This window comes from Haemaphysalis longicornis, unplaced genomic scaffold (genome assembly GCF_048455015.1).
Source record: "Haemaphysalis longicornis isolate Haplotype H1 unplaced genomic scaffold, Haemaphysalis longicornis Haplotype H1 scaffold_3, whole genome shotgun sequence".
In the NCBI taxonomy this organism is placed as follows: domain Eukaryota; kingdom Metazoa; phylum Arthropoda; class Arachnida; order Ixodida; family Ixodidae; genus Haemaphysalis; species Haemaphysalis longicornis.
The window spans coordinates 190,840,208-190,862,413 of NW_027526335.1; the positions used below are offsets into that span (position 1 = coordinate 190,840,208).

At 48.1% G+C, this 22,206-nt stretch overlaps 1 protein-coding gene across 1 annotated transcript in view; it reads left to right on the forward strand.

Moving 5' to 3' along the window:
• LOC144175609 (uncharacterized) overlaps window positions 1-22,206 on the forward strand; it is a 274,730-nt gene that overhangs the window by 239,035 nt on the left and 13,489 nt on the right. The window contains exon 2 of the mRNA XM_077704666.1: window positions 11,872-12,010. Within this exon, the coding sequence (XP_077560792.1) occupies window positions 11,872-12,010 (139 nt within the window). The remainder of the gene's footprint in view (window positions 1-11,871; window positions 12,011-22,206) is intronic.

Below are 22,206 nucleotides of genomic sequence, written 5' to 3' on the forward strand. Positions count from 1 at the left end.
AACTAAAAAACAAGAAAAATATAAAAATTATGGAAAATGGGGAGCCGTGTAACGCCCTTCATTTACAAAAAATGCAGATTTGGCGCAAGTAACACATGTGATCATTATATGGTACAGGAAAACAAAAAAAAATTGGCTCTAGAAGACTCACACTCAAGAGAAGCGGCATTAGAATGCTGCGCATTAGTATACAATTATCTGAATTTCTGCAAGTTTTTTAAGTGGCCTCATTTCATTTGCGCTTCCGTTATTAACGAGTTATATTATTGTACGCGGAAGCGCAAGGTCGTGTTCAGCATTTTCAACATCTTGAAGGGGGTTCACCAAAAGCTATGGCATAGCATAGCACTTGGGCATTAACGCACCCATGTGCATCTGAAGTTTAGACCGTATAAAACAATGCCACCAATAAATGGGTTGCAATGGCTGCAATTGCACTAACACATTTGTAATTTGTGCACGTCTGGATCATCTTCATGACCTCAGTTTTCCTACAATGAGGTTTTATCTTTATAATCTAAGTGTTTTTCCACCTGATTTATCAGGCCTCAGTGCACATGCCATGAAATAAAACACCCTATATTCATAATGCCATATTGCAAGCCAAGCTGTAAAGCAAGTATCTGTATACTTTAAACCTATCGGGATCTTGAAATGATAGTCTACTCATACAAGCTTGGGGCACGAACAGAGAACTGAGTTGGGTATGCAAATGTTAAGTATTTTGTCATTCTCGAATTCATGAGCATGCACACGTGTGAGAGGAAAATTACATAAATGACACCATGTCGAAGGAACGATGTTTTTATTTGATATCTTTTTATTTGATATCCAAAATACAAATATGAACACGAAAGACTTATACTGAAATAACAAATACAAATATTTGCAGATTGCCCTTATAGAATACACCAATGAAAATATTTTCTTGTGGAAGAGCAAATGAGGACCTGTCGAGATAAAATTATTGTTTTCATTTTTCCCAGAATTTTCAGCGGCTTGCTGCCTACAAAACAGGGAGGAAACTCATCTTTTTTGCAGTCTACTGACTGTATAACGCCCAACGTTTGGCCTAAAGATGACGGGTATCTCATGCCCTTAATGTAATATATCACCAAACAAAGAGAAAGTACTTTCTCCGGGCTTCAATTATGATCCAGGTACACCACTTCCGATGACGTAGATGACCAATGTAGAATCGCCCCAAGCAATCTTTGACCCGGGAGCTGCTGCTTCTGGAATTTCGTCGCACTGGAATGGAAACAGCGTCGTAAACATTTCAAAAAATGTGAAGAAAAGAAACGGCAGGGGAAAAGGTGACGAGGTACAAAATGGTGGCGTTATTTATCGGCGCTATAACAGAATCGCCTGAAGGGGCGCAGCAGAAGTATCACCAACGCCTTAGCAGATATGTGAAAATATGATAAATCAGGCAAGACTGTATTTTAGGCAATTATTTCTTTCATACTGCTAGTAGATTCAAAGGCTCTCCAAAGGAACGTTTTCTTCATATACATAGAAAGGCAGAGCCCTCTTTCAGTGCGAAGTCGTGCGAGAAAACGTTGCCATATTTTATTTGACGCCGACCCGTCAACTGGACGTCGTAAAAAAACTCTGTTCGCTGTTACATACGGAAGGTAATGTGCCCAAGTTTCTTTTTTATGAAACAATTTCCACCAATAGTATGGCGCAAACCATTTTATGAAAGATGGAACAAAATTGCTAGCAATACCTTTTGCTGCAGCATAGGTAAACTGCGCGCACCAAGAAACAGCCAGCGCATCTGTAAGAACATTAGAAGCCATCACTTCGAGCGACCTCCCCGCCGACGACGCGCCGCGGTGGCGCTGTCAATGCTATCGTGTTTCTGCAAACCGCGAGTCGACACTCCAGACACACGACTGCCAGCCGAACACAACATGATGGGGGCTGGTGTTACTCATGAATGTTGCATCATGTGAAAACTTTACCACTTAAACGCACCGTAATGAAGTTTACAAATCGCCACAGAATCTACACTACTCAATGTGCCAGAAAATTCACTAGCCGAAATGACTCAAAAACCTTCTTAGGAGAAAACGTTACCTAACTTTTCGCTACGCCTACCGAAAATTGCAAGCAGTGGCCATGGAATATTGAAAAATACAAAATTCAAACTGGGTTTTATGTGCCTTGACCGGACAACAAAACGCTTGCAAAAATGCAATTTCTTTATGGCACCATGGTACTCATTACGGCAACGGAAGTACCTCACATGTGCAAGCATTTTCATTTTTCGCCGGGATCCCGAGACAGCCGCCGCACTGGGAAACCGAATTCTCTCTATAAAGCACGTCAATTTTACCGTACGACAACGGGTATCGGAGAACGGTTCTGACGCGGGTTTCTTACGACGACGAAAAAGGCATAATTTCGTGGCCCTTACTAGTTGTCTGCAAACACTAATTCTTATCTGCGCTCCCCCACCCCACGAAAAAAAAAAGAAATCGAGGGACTCACCTATCCGCTCGTGTTCAACCGGGCTATGCCCGTAATACACACACCAGCCGGCTTGACATGGCGCCGCTGGTTGGCTTGCGTTCCCCGTGGCCCTAGTAAATCCATCGCATTCGCAGTTGTTTCCACTGTTACACCGACCTTGAAGCACACATTTGATGTCAGCGGAAGCGAACGTGGTCAAGAAAGTGTGAACGCGCAGAACTGGGTATGAACTACGCAGAGCAAGGGTGAAAGCGCGGGACCCCGACTTGCTCCGCGCTGAAATTCCTTCATACTGAGTACATACGTGTGCGATAGAGACAAATCACCGGACCACGCACAACTCGCCGCGCGCGAACTTTTTTCCACTCCAACTGCGCATGTGCGCGCAAGATTTTTTAAAATGTTTTTCGGCTTTCGTCGCGTCGTAGGGCGCACGGCGACGGCCACCGCGAAGGAAGCTAGCGGGTTATTGTATGAGGAGGAATACGCGCATGAGCCGCAAGCCACACATATCGCTCGGAACTCCCCGATTGCCCCCCTTTATTTATTTATTTCCTGGCGTCAGGCTGTATGCTACAGTAAAGCCGGCTTATATTGAACACGGATATATCGAATTATTACCTATATCGAAACCTTCTAGAATTCTGGCAAAAATTAGATGCATTAATACTTTTTATATCGAACGCGATTTTGCTCACAATGGATATATCGAACTCTCCCGCGTGGGATTTTTCGCTCTCCTTAGGCATGCGACAGGCTTTCCCGCAAACATTGGCGCGCAGCGGTGGCGCGGGTGTCGCTTGCGACTCCCGCGCGAGCTCGGGCGCGTCCAAACCATGGAGGAAGAAAAAAATTCCCCCGCACCTCCCCGAAGGGAATCGTGCAGAAATGCGAATGCATTGGGTGCACCGATGACTGTGTTGCGAGTAATGGCGTAATTAATGACGAGAGTGTAAACGTAATCATTTATTTATCAGCACCTGTTTGTGTTATCGTTGTACCTGACGGCCACAATCACTGCCTTGTGATCGCTAAAGTGCACGGTCAAAGGGTCTTTGAGAAGCATGCGCGCGTCACAGTTTCGCGTAAAGACCAGATCAATGCAACTCCCGTGAATGGTAGTGGGGCACGTGTCGAAGCCGGCAGAGAGACAATGCATAGAGTGCCTGGTCTGCATGTACTCGACCAGCCACTCGCCACTCTTCTTGCGCACGTCAACGTTGAAGTCGCCAACCAAGACTATGGGGTCAGAGGGTTTAGGGTTTGGAGCGCACGCGCACACTTTCCATAGCCGCGTCCAGAAATGCATTCGCATTTACGACGACGACGACGACGAAGGCAGAACTACGAGGCGCGAGCGCACGTGCGACGACGACGACGACGGCAAAAGAAATGCATTCGCATTTACGACGACGACGACGACGGCAGAACTACGAGGCGCGAGTGCACGTGCGCGCGCTCACGTGCGTTCGCGCTGGAGGAATGCAGGCGCACGCCGGCCAACGGAGCAAGACAAACCAATGCATTCGCATTTAAAATGTTAGGAGGGAGCATGACGTCAGGCGGCCCAGCTTCGGCAAGCCAACCTCCTCTGAAGCCGCTTTCTCCTCTCCTCGGGCTCCTCACGCGCTATGCATTATGGAAAATCCACCACGCTCAGGCCCGCGGTAGCATTTAGTGGCTCCGGCTGGATGCCGGTGGAGATGGAGGCGAGCGCCGTCGCCGAAGGCGCCGTACAAGATTGTTCGCCAGCGTTGCGCTCCAAGCTTCGTATTGTGGAAGTACTGCCGCTGTCGTTGTTCAAAGCAAGGCGAGACTTCGATCGCATTCTTAAGAAGCACCCACACGAGCTGCAAGCCGAATTTCACTTCTGACGTTGGATCGCTCGAACGCGCCGCCGTAAACATTCACAAGCATGGAGCGGCCTACAGCTGCGCGGTGTTTGCCAGGTGTGCTGTGACGTTTGCGTTTGGCATTCTGCTGAGTTATCGCGCGTAACGAGTGTCGTGTCGGCGGGGACGTGGTGAGACTAGCTTTGGTTTAGCTCGCGCGCGCTTTTGCATACGTTCGCATTTTCGGTGCTCCGGCGCGGTGGTACGTTTTTATCTACTTCAGTGCACTGGAAAACAAACGGTTCAGAACCCTTATGTTGGGTGTGACCACCTCGCGTAGCAAGCAGTACGCCGGCTGTTTGTCCGCTGAGGACCGCTCGATCGGTGCGATACGTATATGAAAAAAAAAAAAAAAACGAATGCTAGATTACGCCTGGGTTACCTGGATTACCTTGCTGAATTGTGGACTGACTGCGCCTTGGCAATAAATGGTTAAAGAAAGGGTTGAAATGGTTGATCTTTTCAACTTTGCCTGAGCGGCAAAGTTGAAAAGATCATCTCTACTTCTGCACGCGGCGGCGGCACACAACTCTTCGACTGCGGCGTGAACTTCGACGGGCCCGAAAGCTCAGTAAACAAAGATGTTTTCTGTCTCTCCCGTCCGACCACTTTGCCCGCACGATCAGGCCGCTGCGCGTTCCGGGTTGCAGGCAGAGCTGCGCGCAACGACTCGTCGCCGAAACTCAAATACGCGGACGGCCCGGCAACCAAACGGATAGACGCACGCACGCAGCGTCGGCGAAGGGCCACATGAGGCGCAAAGAACTACCGCTTGCCTGTCACGTGAATAGAACATCTCCCATCAGTCTTTCCTTTTTATTTTTTATGACTAGGCTTCACGATTGTCACGTGATGCTCCCTCCTAAACTTTTCTTTCCTCCATGGTCCAAACCGGCCGTGGCAGAGTGGACCAACTCCACGCATGCATGCCGTTGGAGCCGAAAGCGCCACATTGGGCGCTGCGGGCTACGGTGTCACCGAACTTCAAGTCCGCGCCACTCGCTGCCCGTACTTGCTCCGTTCGCTGGGTTCGCCGCTATTCGCTTGTATCGATGCGTGTCTCCGGTCGGTCGAAGACGCCGCGGACTCCGTACCGCTTCCGAGCACGAGCGAAGCCGTCGCTGCCGTGGCCCTTCTACGGCGATACTGCAGTGCTATTGAGGGCAGCGGTCTTGTGCTTGTCGACTGTTTAGATACCGTGGAGCAAGCAGTCACCAGCAATGCGTTGTGCTCCATGAAGCAGGCTACATTCACGCAGTTCTTCCGCCCCAATAAATTAATGTTTTCTTTCCGAGAAAGTGCCGTGTAAATAGTGAACTACAGGGTGGTAAGAGTTCAGCGTTAGCTCGTGACTCCGTAGGCAAGATTGCTCTCATATAAGTTTTTTTTTTTGCGTCACTTTCTATAGTTTATAGCCATGACATGGGCCGTTGGCGCAGCATATAACGGTGCTGCAACCGCCCGAGGTTTTTCACGGAAAAGAAGCCTGTCAGGGCCTCTTATATCACGGTATTGAGACTGCCCACCGCATATATATAGGACGCCATCCGGGACGCGACTAAGAGTGTACGGTAGGCTCAAAGGCTAGCTATACTGAAATTTCACCTCGGCCAAACTTAGTTCGAAGTTGTAGTACGTACTACAAAATCAACTGGGACATGATTCATGTCCCGTGAAACGCCGCTGTAAACAGCCAGAGGCGTTTAAAACACCTGCGTAGCAGATGACGCAGCTCCTGCCGGCGGATGCATGCCTCAAACAGCCATGAATCAAAAGTTCCATTCCAGCCCGGCCACCCCCGCACCTTTATTATTAAGAACCGGCATGGAGGAAAGAATACTCAGGAGAGGCCCCTAGCATCCCAATGCATTGCGAAAAGTGTGAAGGAAGTGACGTCATTTTTCTTAGCCCATAGACAGTGTTGATGATTGATTGATTGATTGTGGGGTTTAACGCGCCGACGCAACGCAGGCGATGAGGCGCGCCGTAGTGGAGGGCTCCGGATTAATTTTGACCACCTGGGGATCTTTAACGTGCGCCGAAATCTCGTTCACACGGGCGTTTTTGCTTTTCGCCTCCATCAGAAAAGCGGCCGCCGCGGCCGGGAATCGAACCCGCGACCTCGTGCTCAGCAGCGCAACGCCTTAGCCACTGAGCCACCGCGGCGGGTCCATAGACAGTGTTGCCTAAATTTCACGGCTGCGGCGGCTAAACCTGGCAAAATGCCACGGGCAATTTTTTACGGCACTTTGATTGTGGCTTCCTCGCTACGTTGGCAACACAGTGCGGCAGCCGCTGGTACAGTGAACTAGAATTCTAGTTCACTGTACCGCTGGGGCGTCGTCGTCGTCTGCAATCTGTTCACTACAGCTGATTTCCCAGCGTTTCTTCTACTGACACTTCCTTTGTGGTCTAATGTTGCTTCGAAGGCAACATCCGATGGTTAATGATTGGCGTGGTCGGTGAGCATAGTTGCCGTTACCTTGTGGCGATATCTCGTCGATTCGCGCAGTGGTTTTTCATCCTTATCACTATGCCGGTGAAAAGGTGCGCGTTGACAGCTTCGGCAGCGTCGACCCACTTTCTGCGGTGATTTGTTTCAGTTGGGAATCTATTCTCAGCGAACACAAGGCAAAGTGAGGCAGACACGTAGTGCTTCCGTATTGCTCGACAAATAGCGCATGGGCGAATATACTTACCTGGGAAAAGTGGCGCAACCGCGAGTGCTACCGGCAACCCGGTACGCAACAGTGAGGCATCTTGCAAACTACTGCAGCCACTTATTCACGTGAGTTTAGATTAGACCGTTTTAGTTTCACGAGTGTACAGAGTTCACGTATGCAAACGTGAAAAGCGTACCTAGTCCACGACCATGTAGTTTGCAACTCATACGCGACGCACGCCGTGCGTAGGGTGCCTTAAGGTCCCTAAAATTACTTGGGTGCCTTGATCCCTAGCGCCATCTACGAACAGACACTGCAGTAGCCACTCGTAATCCCGCGAGCCTGTTGCTATGACGATGACAAACGCTACTTCGCCAGGCTTAAGAGCTGAAAAATCGTTCTTATATCTCAAAAACGAAGGCCGTTTTTCGATTGAAACTTTGGGTGAGGGTTAGAATGGGCAAATTGAAGGCGAAATCAACAGCTTAGAAAATGACATCGCACCGAGGAATCCGCGACGAAGCTCTTTTCGTTGCGAAGCGGGAGAGCCGCCATGTTAGTCAAATCAAACCGGAAACAGCAGAGGAGAGTGGGAAAAAGTGTGGGGCTCAATGGTGTCATCGACGTGGCGGGTGTGGCTTCACAAACGTGACGTCAGGGCCTCTCCTAACTTTTTCTTTCCTCCATGAGAAGCGGTGTAACTCTGCTGGACGCGCTTCTCAATGTGGGTTTCTAAGGCGTCGAACTTTTTAGGTCGCTTGCGTCGTGCGTGCCCGTATCTGTTCTGTCGTCTTTTGTACCGTTAGGTCTTACATTTCTTGGTGACTCCTCTCTGGATTCTCGCCTCTAGGTTGCGAAAAAAATTAACAGACTGCGGAATAATGTCTCAGTAGTTTTTTTTTTTTCATGGACGATAGTGATGTTCTGAAAAGTGAACTGTATTCATCTGATTCTGCGCCCCGTTTGCTGTGAGACGTTTATTGGTTTTACTGCTGGTACATAGTTCATTTGTCGCTTTTATTGTCTTTTCCCATACCTCCCATATTCATTCCTTTCTCTTTCTGTCCCCAGTACCCTCAGCCCCGGAGGGAAGTAGCAGGCCCAAGATCAATTTCTCAGGCCGACCTGTTCTCCTTTTCAATAAACATTTACTCGCTCAATATGCGGAAATGAGGTTTTCCAGAGGTCGTAAGTTTCAGTGCAATTGGCCTATAATACACCGGTACATTCATTGCACAATGGCATGCGCCCTTGAATGACAGGCTTTATGTGTACACCCGGAACCCGAATTTTCAATGTTAAGAATGCAAGCACACGCTTAAAAAATGGCTGCGGCTTAGCTCAGATAACCCTGGATATCCACAGCGACAGCTTGGCTTAGCGTGGTTAAAGGAGCCATGAAGAGGAAACACAAGTTTGGTTCATTCAAAAGATTGCCTTAGAAATATACTGACACCACTTTTAACTTAAACTTCGCTCAACTAAGGTACATAATTTGGAAAAATGGGAACGGCGATGCGACCCACTAGCTCATTTCCCGCAACAGAACCTATGATATCATACCAGACAGCTCTGCGATTGGCGGAGGGCGGCAAAAGCAAACGCAAATTAGGCAGAGCTTATAAGCTTGCCGAACGAGCTATTTGCGTTTAAATGTAGGGTACATTCTTTTTAAAGCCGTAAGAATGGTGGCACAAACAGTGTAAGTTTCGAAGGCATCTGTAAACATAGAAGTACCGATGCGAACAGCTGTTGGTACTGAGGGCACGATGTTTGGTTTAGCTGCACAGAACTGCGGTGCTTCGGGGTTGTCTCAGACAACGCTGGCCGATTGATTGACGCAACGGTGTCTTACGTGACCGTATTTGTCGAGCGAGCACTATGTCTCACGAAACGATTTTCTCCCACAACAAAAAGAAGCCAGGTTTAAATCCGGTCAAAAACAAACCAAATGGCGAAAACGGCTTGCCACGGTATGGTGGCGCCATCTCGGTTCAGTAACGTAAACAAACGTGCGAGAACCTCGATGCAAGCGCCGCCGTACAGGGTGGAGACACCCTTTGAGCGGTCCCGTGCCGCTGCAATTGAGTCAACGTGCTCAACGCGTTGTTCTTTTGGTTTCCTACGTGACCCAGCAACGCAAAACAGACAAGGTGATTCAAACTTCGATATTTAACCACGTTGCGGCGATAATTTTAACGCGGTTTTGATACAATGACTTGCTTCGGCTGCAAGCGAGTGACCCAAAATAGCGGCGCCAGCGTATACGTTACTCCACCCTGTACGGCGGTCGTGTGATTCAAGGGACCGTAGGCTGCAGAGCGGTCGGTTCCTGTGATTGCATTGCAGACCACGAAAAGACACGATTTAGCGGGAAAATCAGACTTTTAACTTAAATTGATTAATTTCTAGGTGAATAAAGCATCGTTTTCATTCGGACAAGCGCTGGGGGCACTATAAACATGAAATCTTCCGAATAAAACGAACTTGTATTTTGTCTCCATGGCTCCTTTAAGTGCACAGGTTTCACTTCGTTAACTTTCGATTTAGGTGTAATTATTTTACTATTCGTCCAAGGCCTGCCTTTTTGTAGGGTTGTCGTTCCGCTTCCGGAGTTTTCTGAGCTTACCGGCTCGATCTTCGTCGGTATCAGACGCTTGGCATTCTTCGCGCGCTTGCGCTTCCGGGGACTCTCCAGTGAAGAAGTTCATCGGGTGACGCGGGGTGGTCAGAGGCCGTTTGCCGACCACGGCTCAAGCCTCCACCTCCCTCACAACGCTCAGAGAAGACGTCCCGGCCTCACTCTCATCCATGACCAAGCTCGGCAAGTCACGTGGTCAGGCGGTTACTCAGCTGCGAGGAGCGCATGCGCCTTGCCGGCAGCGCCAGCTGCTAGCGAACGCGGCCTCAGGCGGAGTTCAGCCCGGCGAGTTAGGTAATGGGTTACCAAGGATACGGTGCACCTACGGCCAAATAATGGTTAAATTCTCCGCTATGGCGAAACAACAGAACAAATTATTAAAGCTTCATGACTGTAACTTGAGCGCACAAAACACTAGGACTAAAGGACTAAAGGACTCGCCTGTGTTTCAGTGTTATTGTAGTAAAGCTTGGCTTTAAGAATGCCAGCGTCCCTGCGCTGAAGGCACATATACTTGTTTGAACACCATGATAATCGACACCGGTGCCGGCCTCTCCTTGCAGGAAGACTCACAATGTTTATGAATTGCTAGCTCGCGGGCACATCCTCCTCACTTTGAGGCTTAAAAAACTACGGGGACACTTAAACTTTCTCTTATGGTGGGAGACGCATGAGCACCATTTTTTGCTGAGTTAGGTGGTCGAGTTATGCCGCTGAATTTTTCATCGCTGAATTCTGTCCTGCTGAATTTATTGTTGCTGAGTGTATGGTGTCACGAAACCAGTCATATGTAGACCTTTTGGCCGAGTTTTACCTAGAACACGCCTTTTTAAAGTAGTGCTGTAGTCAGAGTACGCAGCTTTTCGTTTTCCAATGGCACGTACTTTTCCAGCGACGGCGCTACTTATTTGTACTCAGACGATGTTTCACACGCTTTTTAAACGGCTATTTTTGTTGTTTCATATAACTCCGGTAGGGACTGTCCACCTTAGCATACGGCATTTATAGAATCACTCTACCAAGATATTCGCGAAAAATTATGTACATGCAAATCTACATTTTGGCAAAAGGTTGCCAGTAGCCCAAGAAAAGAGGTGGCTGTTTGGGAGGGGATGCAGGGCTCCTCCAGGTCCTAAATGCTTGGGGCTATGCTTGAATCTTCAGCGAACTGCCGCAGGGAGAGTAACGTATTCTGCCATCACAAGAACTCGTGGGCGTTCGCCAAAATAAAATGAAATAAAAAAATGAATCAATTCGGCCGACACCTACCACCCACTGAGAATTACCGACAGTTCGCACCAACGCTGTTCGCTGACTACTTCCGGCCACTCTCTTGCATTAAACGTATCTGGTGACTCCCCGTTTTTCGCTAACTGAGACAATTAACAGGTGACGGTAACCCATTTAAAAATTAAAAAGACAATGCGTCAACGTAACAGAGGTGACCATTATCACATAACTTCTATCGAATGTAAAATAACTAAGAAAAAAGGGAAAAAACTTGTAAAATGGCCCTGATCTTTGGTACTTACACAACTTGGACGAACACAAACGCGAGGAAATACAGGACACGCCGCCGTGTCCTGCATGGTGAACCGCGGTGTATCCCGTATTTTTTGTCTTGTGTTCGTCCAAGTTCAAGGGACCCTGGAACACTTTTTTGAAGTTTTTTTCGAAATCTGAAATGCTTCCAGAACATGTAGTCAACCAGCACATCAGTGCTTAGATTGCAGGGTCGCAAAGTACCTCAGCTCAAAATTACCCTTCCATGCCCATCTGACTATTTAAAAACTTGTTCAGAATATTTTTCTCTTTTTTCCGGGTCTTGCCGTTTTGCGAGCACTTGAATTATGTCATTACAGCGGTGCAGCGGCAGCTGGCCGGCTTTCCTGCAGCTGCAGCCATGAACGGACTCCTTAAAATGAAAGCCACAAAAGCAATGCAGAAACGGAAGGCGCATCTGCTGCGACGAGCAAATCACTCAGGGACGCTCCGTGCTGGCGATAACTTTCGCAGTGCTTCCAGACGCGAATGAAAGAGTGAAAGCATTGATCGGAAGTGTTGCAGAGTCCCTTTCAAGCTGCTTCCTTCCCGAGAGAAATTGGTCGCCCCACTTTTTTTGCTTTTAAAAGTGATGTACACGCTGGTGTGACCCATTGTAATGTCTGGGCAAACTTGTCTTCGCCCCTCGCAGCGGGTGGTGGTGGGACGACGTCCCCGGAGCGCTGCACCAACGACCAGTACCAGCGCTGCCTGGTGTCCCTGGAGAGCGTCGCCAAGGGAGAGGACATCACGCTGGTCACCAGCAAGCGGGAACTGCACCACGTCTGCAGGTGCGCTCTGCCTCCACAACATGTGCGCGGGGTAAGGGAATGGGGTTGTCATTGAACCCCAGCAGCATAAGTTGGCGTACTCACTCGTGAGTACACTCATTTGTACTCATTTGTACCCTATTTTAGCGGAAGAACGACGCAAGGCAGACCTGTGCCATGGCTGCCCTTAGCGGGGAGGACGCAACTTTACTCGCACGGGAAATCTACATGATGATGGTGATGATGATCATTGACGCGTACCCATCGGGAGATTCAACACACTCCCGCGCGCGCAACGTTCACGTCTGCTATTAAAGGGTAGAAGCAGCGTCCTTCAATGTTCTGGCATAAGCGTTGCAGCGTAAACTGATCCCTTCCTGCGTCCTGTAACACGTTCCTTATTGGATGATGCTTGCGCAAAGGGCCTCCTAGGTCATCCGAGAGCTTGAGTGATAGCTTGGACTCCTCGTTGCGGTGCGAGATGAGCCGCTCCTGTTGGGTAGACGCTTGCCTACGCTGAGTCGTAGTTCCATCTTGAGCGCGCGGATCATTTACACTTCGTAAAAAAAGTGGGTCACTTTTCTAGAGCGAATTGCGACGGCGTTCCTTTTCTCGACGGACTGATGCCTCTATTCAGGTGTCTAGCGAGTAGAGCGCGACAGTGGGAGAAGATAGCCTGCTAGTGTTTCATCTGACACGGGCGCCGTAATCTTAGGTTACACTGCTTCAACGACTGACGACATATCCCACTCCCGCCCGCGAGAGAATCGGGGCGACGACGAACAATATGTCCACAATCCTAAAAGTTGCTTTTCTATTCAGGTCAAAACAGGAAAAGCTGTTGGCAAACTTCGTCTCCTCTTCCATTTCCAGCGGTGCTTGCGCCGTCTCGCCGCTTTCAGGAGAGCCAAGGGACGCCGAGCTGAAGCGGTCGCCAACAAAACTCGCTCCAAGGTCTTTCAAACGTCTCCAGTCCTTCGGTGATGTACCTATTTTGCTGAAGATGATGCTGTGCAGCTCTCGTACTTTCGCTTTTGCGGTAGCCCTTGTGCAGCGAGTGTAGCGCAGCTGCGAGGCCGGTCTTGTGGCTACGACGGGTTTCCAAAACCTCAAGTAAGGACACGCTGTTCATGAGCCCTGCAACGAAGATGTACTCGGACACGTACGATGTGGCTTCTACGTTTTCTTTAACGTCCTTTGCCTCACGCTTTTCGTCGCCTGCTTGAGCGGAAGCATCCCATTCGTTTTTGTCTGTAGCAGGCGTAGCCTCACGTTTTTCACACCCGTCTTGTGTTGGGACACTCGATGCTACCTTGTAGAAGGCACCCTCTTGCAAGTTCTTTGGTTCAGCCCAATCTTCAGCCTTTTGGTCTGACGAATCTTGCGCTGCAACGACGGCTTGCTCTTGTACAAGGACTTTCGGGACGTAATTGTTCTTGATCGTCTGGTCTTGTTCAGTCCGAGGTAGGCAGCCCTTCTCTGCGTCGTGCGTAGCGTTGGACGAAACGGGTTCTTGCACCACCGTCATACAGAAGTAGATCTCGAGAGGAGCTTCTGGCCTCACGCTAGTCTGGTTGCGGACGTCATGGTGGGCGCAAAGCGGTCGCATCTGTCTGTTTCGTTCGCTCCCCGTCCGGGACGTGAACGTCAAGACATCTGTCTGCTGCGCCGGCAAGTAGAGCTCCAAACGGTTCGCAGTGTTCACGTTGACAACATCGGTACGGTTCGGGTTACTGTCGGCCGTCGTCTCCACATGGACCCCAATCCAGAACGACCCACGTGGCTCAACGTCAGAAGCAGAAACTTGTAGCTTCGGCAAGACAACTGCCAAAGTCGATGTGCGTGATCCGCGTTGAGGAGGGTCGTCTGGATGGGCGAAAGTGACGTCGGTTTTATGTCTCAGGCCGACAGCCTTCGGAGACTTCAAGGCAGAGCGCAGGCGGTTTATGGCATGACATATCTTTCCTTTGTACGTCAAGGCTTCGAAGTAGTCACATTCAATTTCATCACTCTCAAGAAGATCGATGATTTTCTGATCTACCTCACGAAGTGCGGTGTACTTGCTCTCCAGCTGGTCAATGGCCTCTTGAAGGTCGTGCGGAGACGCTGAGGTGGCATCCAGAAGATTCGTCGCTGCCTTCAGAAGTCTCGCAGTAGCGCCGCGAAGGATGAGTTGCTGCCGGCGCAGCTTATCCATCGCACGCATTCAGTCGGTCGTCGGTAGGTGGTCAGGGCCAGCCATGCTGACCTCTGGCTGAGGGCGGGGCTGAGCAGCGTAAAAAACAGTCAAACGAGTGGGGTTCTGCGAACCTCAAGCCGGAGGGGACGTCGGTGGTCTTCTTCGCCGCACGTGTTCATTCTCCCGGGCTTAACGGCACCAAAATGTTAACGGAGGAACTTCGCAAGGCAGGCCTGGGCCGCGGCTGCCCTTAGCGTGGACGACAACTTTACTCGCACGGGAAATCTACATGATGATGCTGATGATTATCACTGACGCATACCCTTCGGAAGATTTAACACCCTAACTCACAAGTGAGTACAATGATGAGCTAGTACAGCCGAAGACAAAAAAGTGAGTACGATGAACGGTGAGTATATATGTGATTGCAGCAGTATAGAGTGCAGCACTCTCGAGTAAAGTACTCGTGAGTACAGTAATCGAGAGTGCATGTTATTGTGAGTACAGTACTCGTCATAAAGTACTCGCGAGGCCAGCGTTAATGAGTACTCTACTCGTATTTGCGGCAATTACGAGTTCGTAATCACGAGCCTTACACTCGCCTGTAGATAATAAGGCCTTCAGGGCCTGGAGGCAATTTTCAACAGCCATCTTTTTGCCCATTTGATAACAAATGAGGTCGCTTTGCCTTTTAAATATGCGATGAGGATACGCCGAAGTATTTTATAGGGGTCGTGGTTTTGGGGGGAAAGAAAACCACCACCGTCAAAAAAACAGCTTAGGACATCTACACTGCCGAGCTCGTCTCTATTTTACGAACGAACCATCACCACGTAACCAAATTCTGCACTTTATAAATACAGCAATGTTTTCACAGGAATGGATTTTTGTTTCTGGTAAACCCTCGGTTTAGCTTGTTTATGTGTGAATTTTCGCGGGTTGGTACTTGGCCCTAATAAATACTACAGATTACGCTGGATTTAGGGAAGAAAATCGCCAAATCTCAGGAAACTGCATAATTGTTAAGTTTAAATACAAATTACGCCTCTCAAGAGAACATTGCGTTTTGGACTTGATACGTTTGGCTTCTGTGGGTTACAAAACGAAACGAGACCGACACTCGCCCAAACCTAGCAAGAATAGGAATGAAAAATCGGTTGGAGGGAGGGGGCGTTAGCGCGTCGAGACTGCTTGTTGTCATCAAGCCCAATAGTTCTCCCGGGATCTCACGCGAGCATGAGAGGTGGTATCAGAGTGAAAGATTTTTTTTTTCAGAGGTTTAAAGATTTTATTTCCTCAAAAGCCCGAGGAAGTCTTTATGAAGTTTAAAAAGAATTGGGCTTGCGTCGACGTGTGAGTCTACACGTGCAGCAGAGCCCAAACTTCGCCTTAAACTCCCACTTTTCAACGGGAAAGGAATTACAAGTCCCTACCTCTGATGCGGATATTAGTGTTAATGCCCATTCTGCCGCGACTTCTCCGCGTCTATGATAAGTGCCATTAGACACCACAGCTTGTCAATTCAATTCAGTTCAGGTTATCTTCTAGACTCCTCTAGAGGGATTCTTTGGCAAAAAGCTGTTAATGACAGCTTCACTGAGTCCGTGAAACAGACACTTCGCATGGCATACATTGTATAAACATAAAGTACATAACTACGCTTCCATTGACATAAAAAGAAAAATACTGGGCTACTAAAAATGTTTGCAGAGTAAAAATGAATCGCGAATTTCGCTGTGGATACACAAAGGAATGCAGACAGAAAAACAGGCACAATAAGTTTCAACGTATTGGCAAAGAGAAACGCTTGTTACTAAGATGAAAAGGCCACAAATGAGAGAAATACACATAACACAGAATAATGTATTGATTTATACCTGGGGAAAACATAAGCAATAAATTTGTAATGATCGTTCATAACAAGCTCTCTCATTCCCTGGCTCCTAAATTCAACTCCCTGGTTGGTATAAAGATTTAAAAACTTCCTTCTGCTGTTCATCAGGCGACAGTAACGACAGTAACACTCGGTATGGAGCGCTTCCATTAGCGATGAGGCGCAGAATAGCGTCCCTAATTGCCTTCACTGCGTAAACCGACACCATAAATCGCTAGAAGTGAAAGCCTTAGAGCACCCCGCTGCTTAATCTCTCAGGATTAAATGGACAGCTTCATTGTAGGAACGAGGCCAAGAGGCCCCCCCGTTGGATGTAGGAGTAATGATAGGGGAAGATGAATCGCATAAACATTGTTCACGGCACTTCGAGAGTTCCCTTAAGTGCGTCAGGTCTGGTTACACCCGCATGAGGACCACACACACGCTGGTAGATGTGGCAAAGACGCTCTGAGGGAATAGTGATTCCACCGGGGATCCACAAGGAGTCGTTTGGGAGCTTCACGAAGCTGCGTGCTTGTTATCCAAAAGACTCTAGATGACCATCGAATCTTTTCGATAACGAGCACCCAGCTTCCTGCGTGCGGAGAGATGCTGCCCGCCATTTCGTTTCTGTCGTGGAGAGCAGTATTATGGTTCCCCTTCTCAGTACACTCCTTACTTTACTGTGGACTGTGATGACAGGCTGCCCGCTCACAATGGCAGTGGTGTTACAGTGCACCATGGTTTTTCAAGGAGAGAGGGGTGACAATATCCCTGGTTATGCTATCCATCACGTTTGTGGTAAGGAGTACGGTTATTCTTAGAAAGTCTTTGTATGACTGTTTGGGAAACGTACATACGAAATACATTTTATGTGACCAGGTAAACATCAAATGCTGTAACGACGTGGACTGTTCTGTGACTGAGTTAGAAGTATACTCTGCCGGCATTGGCTAGGCACGCGTAGGTTAAGTGCACCTATAGGTGCAGCAGCGGAGTAAACTACGCACGACGGTGAACCTAAGTTGCTCTACTGCTTTCCGGACCTGACAGCGCGTGCTCAGTCCATTTCCTTAACGTGCCCGCATGGAGTCAGCGCCAATAATACGCTGCGCGACGAAAGGCAAGAACATAAAACAGAATCCCTGGTAGTGTCACGACAGCAAGCATACTTGAGTGAAGAGTGGGCCGGTAGTCGATTTTCTGTCGTTCATGCCCTCCGAAGACGACGTGTGTCGCAATCGGGTTATCTAGCAGCCTCCTGTTTATCTGTCGAGCACACGTCACCGGAGGCACTCAGCGAACAACTCTCACCAACACAGGCCCACACTAAACTTAGGGTACGCGCCTCCGCCTCACTAACGCCTCCCCTACGTTATCCCTTCCTGTGCTGCGTCTTCTCTTTCCTGCTCCCATCACATCTTGTCGTGTGTGCAACTGAGGGAGCTGCCTGCATCGATCGCTTTCCGAGAATCTGCGTTTGCCTTTCGTGTCAGGACGAGCGTTCTGGAAGGCATCGCTTACGGAGCGCTTCTTATCACCGGTGAGCGTTTTTGATAGCCACTAAAACCTCGAAAGTATTTCAAAAGAGTCTCAGAGACCCAAATTAGGGTCGTATAGTTCACAATATGCATGGCTGCTGAATCACGAATGAAAGCGGGAAAACATACTGCACGTATCGTGTGTAACTCCGTAGAACTTCCGGCGTGTGGGAGGTGTACAGTGGGTTGCAGAAACGTTATTGGGAAACCGCCGGTGGTAATGCTCCTGTAGAGGGTGCACCGCCGCAGTCACCTGTATTGCGGTGAAGCACAGTTGGTGTTCATTGTGTATGTGGCCGGGTCGCATTTTCCGCTCCTGTCGGCTTTCATGTCTACTTTGCTTATAATTGCTCATTCGAAACATCAATACATCCCTCTACTTCGCTTCTTCGGCGTTGATCCTAACACCTAAAAAATAATAACTTTACCACCCTTTTTAGTGTTGGAACTTTCTGGCCTTACTTCAACTCCACGACCTTCTCCGCATAGACATTTCATGCGTCGCATCAAAATTCTATGCACCGCAACAGCTCCAACCGTGCTATGTCCTGCATTTTAAAAATTTCAAGTACATAAGAAACAAAACAGTAACAATTACTAAACATAAACTAATGAAATAAAAAAATGTGTGTTATACACCCACCTTAATAAACGACGACACGCATAAAAAACCCTGAAAAAACAAGCCGAAATACAAACATAACAATGACAGCATCTCCACGCCGGGGATGATTGCGAGGGTGCGGAGTACGGAGACCTGAAATGACATCCAAGTTGCGCCCCGAGTGACATCCGATTTGCGCACCGACCGTCATTCGATTTGAGCCGTGAGTTGCACCTTCATTAAATAACGTGCGAGTATTGCGGTGATTTATTGTACTCCGCACCATTACAGGCGAGGGAGTAAGCCGTTTTACTCTGGGGTACTCATTCACGGTCGTAGCACATTGAGTTTCTGAAAGTACGGTTCTCACTTGAATACTTGTGTGGCGTTTCAAGAAAGTTCCTGTACAAGGACCTGGTCGATGTTTGTTTGCCAGTACCTCTGTATAGGTCGTTATGCGGAAGGGGGAACCGGATTTGATGTTCTCAGGAGGGTTAAAAGAATCCCCGTACCACCAACTATGAAATCTTTTTTTCTTTAAACTGCACAGCGAGACTCTACCTGTAAATATTTGGTTAGCAGAGAGAGGTTTTTTCGTCCCATGGACAACAAACTAGCCTGTGTAAATAGCCGGAAACGATTAATCATGTGTTTATTGATTTTCCACTGGGACATCCTTCAGCGCACGTTGAAGAAGGAGTTACCCATATCCGCACACGGTATTCGGTTCCTGCCTCTGGAGAGTGAGGGTGGTGTGCCGTATGACTTAGTCATAGTGGTCAGCCTTCATAGAATATGGAGGACGAGAACGGCCGTGCGAAATGCGGACATCAACGCCCGTCCTGTCAGGGAAAGCTTCATTGAAAGTGTGCAGTACATACGGGAGGTGCTCCGTGTAGAGTTTGAACCTCCAGAGTGGTTGCCTGTCCTGGATGATCTAGCGTGCCTTAGGAAGCTTTTAAAACCTCTCTGTGAGCCAAGGCTGGCTGACAGGTTTTAGCATTATGCATTTTTCTTTCTGTTCTGTACAAATATATAAGCAGGCAATTAAAAAAAAGGTCGTAGCGCAATAGGTAAGACGACTGACACTAACTCTGTCTGGTCTACCAGACTCAGGCTCGGATCCTGCCGGTACCTGTGTGATTTTTTTAGATTGTAAATGCTATGCGCACGAACGGGGACGGACATTGGGATGTCCCAAGGTGCTCCGCACCTAGAAATTGTGGGAAAAGCCCCACCGTGGAGCGTACTACGTTTGCACTCAAATGCGTAATTGGTGAAGTTAAGTCGCGTAATGGTATAATTGTGTAAATGTAAATAATTTGGCAAAAAGGAACAAAAGCATACTATAAAAGGATAAAATACCGCACTGCGTACCTGTCACTCATCGCCAAATATCAATCTGAGAAAACTCACCATGACGGTAAGACTGCTGTGCATTAGTGGAGAATTCTCTTAATTTTGTCACACCTTTATTGTGTCTCCTCAGCACTTCAAGCCACACGACGTTCAGTTGCACCAAAAGGTTTCAGCTTTAATACTGTAAATATTACTGGTCTTCAGATACACGGTTACCGCTGTTCGTCATCGCCACCGAAAAAGCGGGAGAAATACCTTGGCAACGATAGTGTGAATGAATACTGCATTTTTATGCATACATAATGTATTACGCCCAACGTGGGCATGACCGGGCTAAAGCGGAGTTGTGGCACCGCGCGTTACCGCTCTAATAAAGCGCGGCTTACGTTTGACGTATGACGTCATCACGCACGGCTTCGCGAGGCTGTGCAGCTGCCGATATCCACAAGCGCCTGTTCGGAGGGCCGAAGTACTGAGCCCATAGTTCGGAGGGCAATTGCCTTTTCGTAAATATAACGCTGGATATCGCTTTGACTCATTATCCTCTACAATTTTCACATTACAATCACATGCCTAACTCAATAATTAAAAAGGTAATTAACAAGTACAAAGTAATTTTTACCGTAAACAGCAATTCATCTCCTTATCTTGCGTCCGCCACGGCCCTAAATCTGGTCAGTTAACACCTGTACTTCACTTCGAGTTGTTGATCAATTCGCTATCGCGCTACAAACGACTAGCCTCCTGGTTAGCTCAGTTGGTAGAGCGACTGCTCCGGTTAAGCGGTGGTCCCGGGTTCGAATCCTCGACCAGGACGAATTTTTCTGCATCTGCGAAGTTTCTGAGGAAGCTGCATAGCTTTGTTTTGTAGCCGTACGGCTGCATTAAGGTGGATGTCGAACTTTCCTTTGTAGAAACTTACTCCACCTTGGTGATGTCCCCTAAATCTGGTCAATTACTGAAGGATAGTTCTTCACATTGAGCAAAGTTGTATTTTTTCTTCATGAATCCTTTAAGCTGTGGTGCCGTTGAAGTCGCCGGCCTTGAAGTGAGAAAAATGATACTGGGACCATGATCATCGAAGGTAGTAGGCAATCTCACTCTAATGCAATAACTCTAAAAATATATTACTCCGGCTTTACGTTTAAAATATTCTGGGAGCAGGCGAAGTCTCTTTAGTTTGACGGCATAAAACTATAGTGCACCGTCGTATGAAACTGACGCTTTCTTTCGCATTAAACCCGGATGTTCTCAGAACGCACCATTAAACACACCGGGACTCGGGAGGGGGGGGGGGGGGTATCACAGAATATACTTCATTAGAAGTCATACCAACGGAACTGGTTTGGTTGAAAACGAATAAACTGAACGATTCCGGACAAGCAAACTTTGCGCGGTTCAGACAATCTTCACGTTCATTCAAAAGCTCTGGCAGGAATTCCTCCTGATTTGTGTGTGCCTTTTAAGCGAAGCTTACAATGTTAGTTTTCTACGTATTTTTTGTTTCCAAGAACAAACACTTTTAAGGCTGCACGTGTTTGAGAAGCGTGAGCTGTTCTGTAGTGTGAGAAGTTGGCAAATCAACGATTAGCACGTGGTCACCCCAAAGTAACACACCGTTCAAAACATGATTTGGGCCTTAAGTTTACACGTCTAATCACTTTCATATGCATTTTTGAGCATGTTAGTTGTCAACAGGGACCATTTTCAAAATCAAGAGTGAGAATAAAAGTGTGTCCGCGCATCTACGCGTCTTTCTAGGGAGGAGTGCCATCAATGTTAAAGAGAAATGTTGCTCTTACATTTCACCTAAATTGTCTGCCACCTTCATGTCGTGTGGTAAAAATCTTCGCTGGCCACCCATCTTCACAGAGCGGAAGGGCTCATAATTTTTTTTAATATATAAACAAAGCCGAAGGAGACTCCTAAGAAACTACGCCCTTCGAATCGTATGCCGCAGTAGCCTAGGAAAGACTTCGCGCTGCTACGAACGGCCAACCGAACCGATCATGCCTGCTAAGCATAGCATATGAGGGTTCGTTCATTTACCTTAGATACGAAAAACGGCACTGTTACTTGGTCAACCAACAACACACTCCTACCATTAACCACTCTTGACGTCAGCAAGCCCCTGAAGCCGGCGGGACTGACGGATGCATCTAAAGCATGAATATTCGAAACATTCTTTTACTCTATACAATCACCACCGACATATTGTTAAGCACAGTACTTTGTCTTTGTTAACTAACAGATCACCTGATTTTGCAGCTCTAACTGAATTAGGTCAAATTGCGTAATTTTAGCTTGGTTATTACCGGATATGCCGATGAGAGTTTAAACGTAGGCCAATGTTCATGTGCTCTTTTCTCCGCGCCTATTACCTGTGGAGGCCCTGTGGTCAGCGGAACCACTACGTCGTGCACTGGCAAAGGGTGGAAAGCGATCGAAGGCAGACGGGCACGAAAAAAAGAAAGAACGTGCGCACCACACGCACTGACGGGGTGGTCACTTCTCGCACCGCAAAAAATCCGGGGTCGTTTGTGATTCACATGCGACATCGTTCCGAAAATCAGTGTTGTGGTCACTTCAAAACGACGGTGAGGCATTTGCATGCGCCTCGATGATATAGCAGCTGGGGCCGATCGCGTGACTGCATAAATC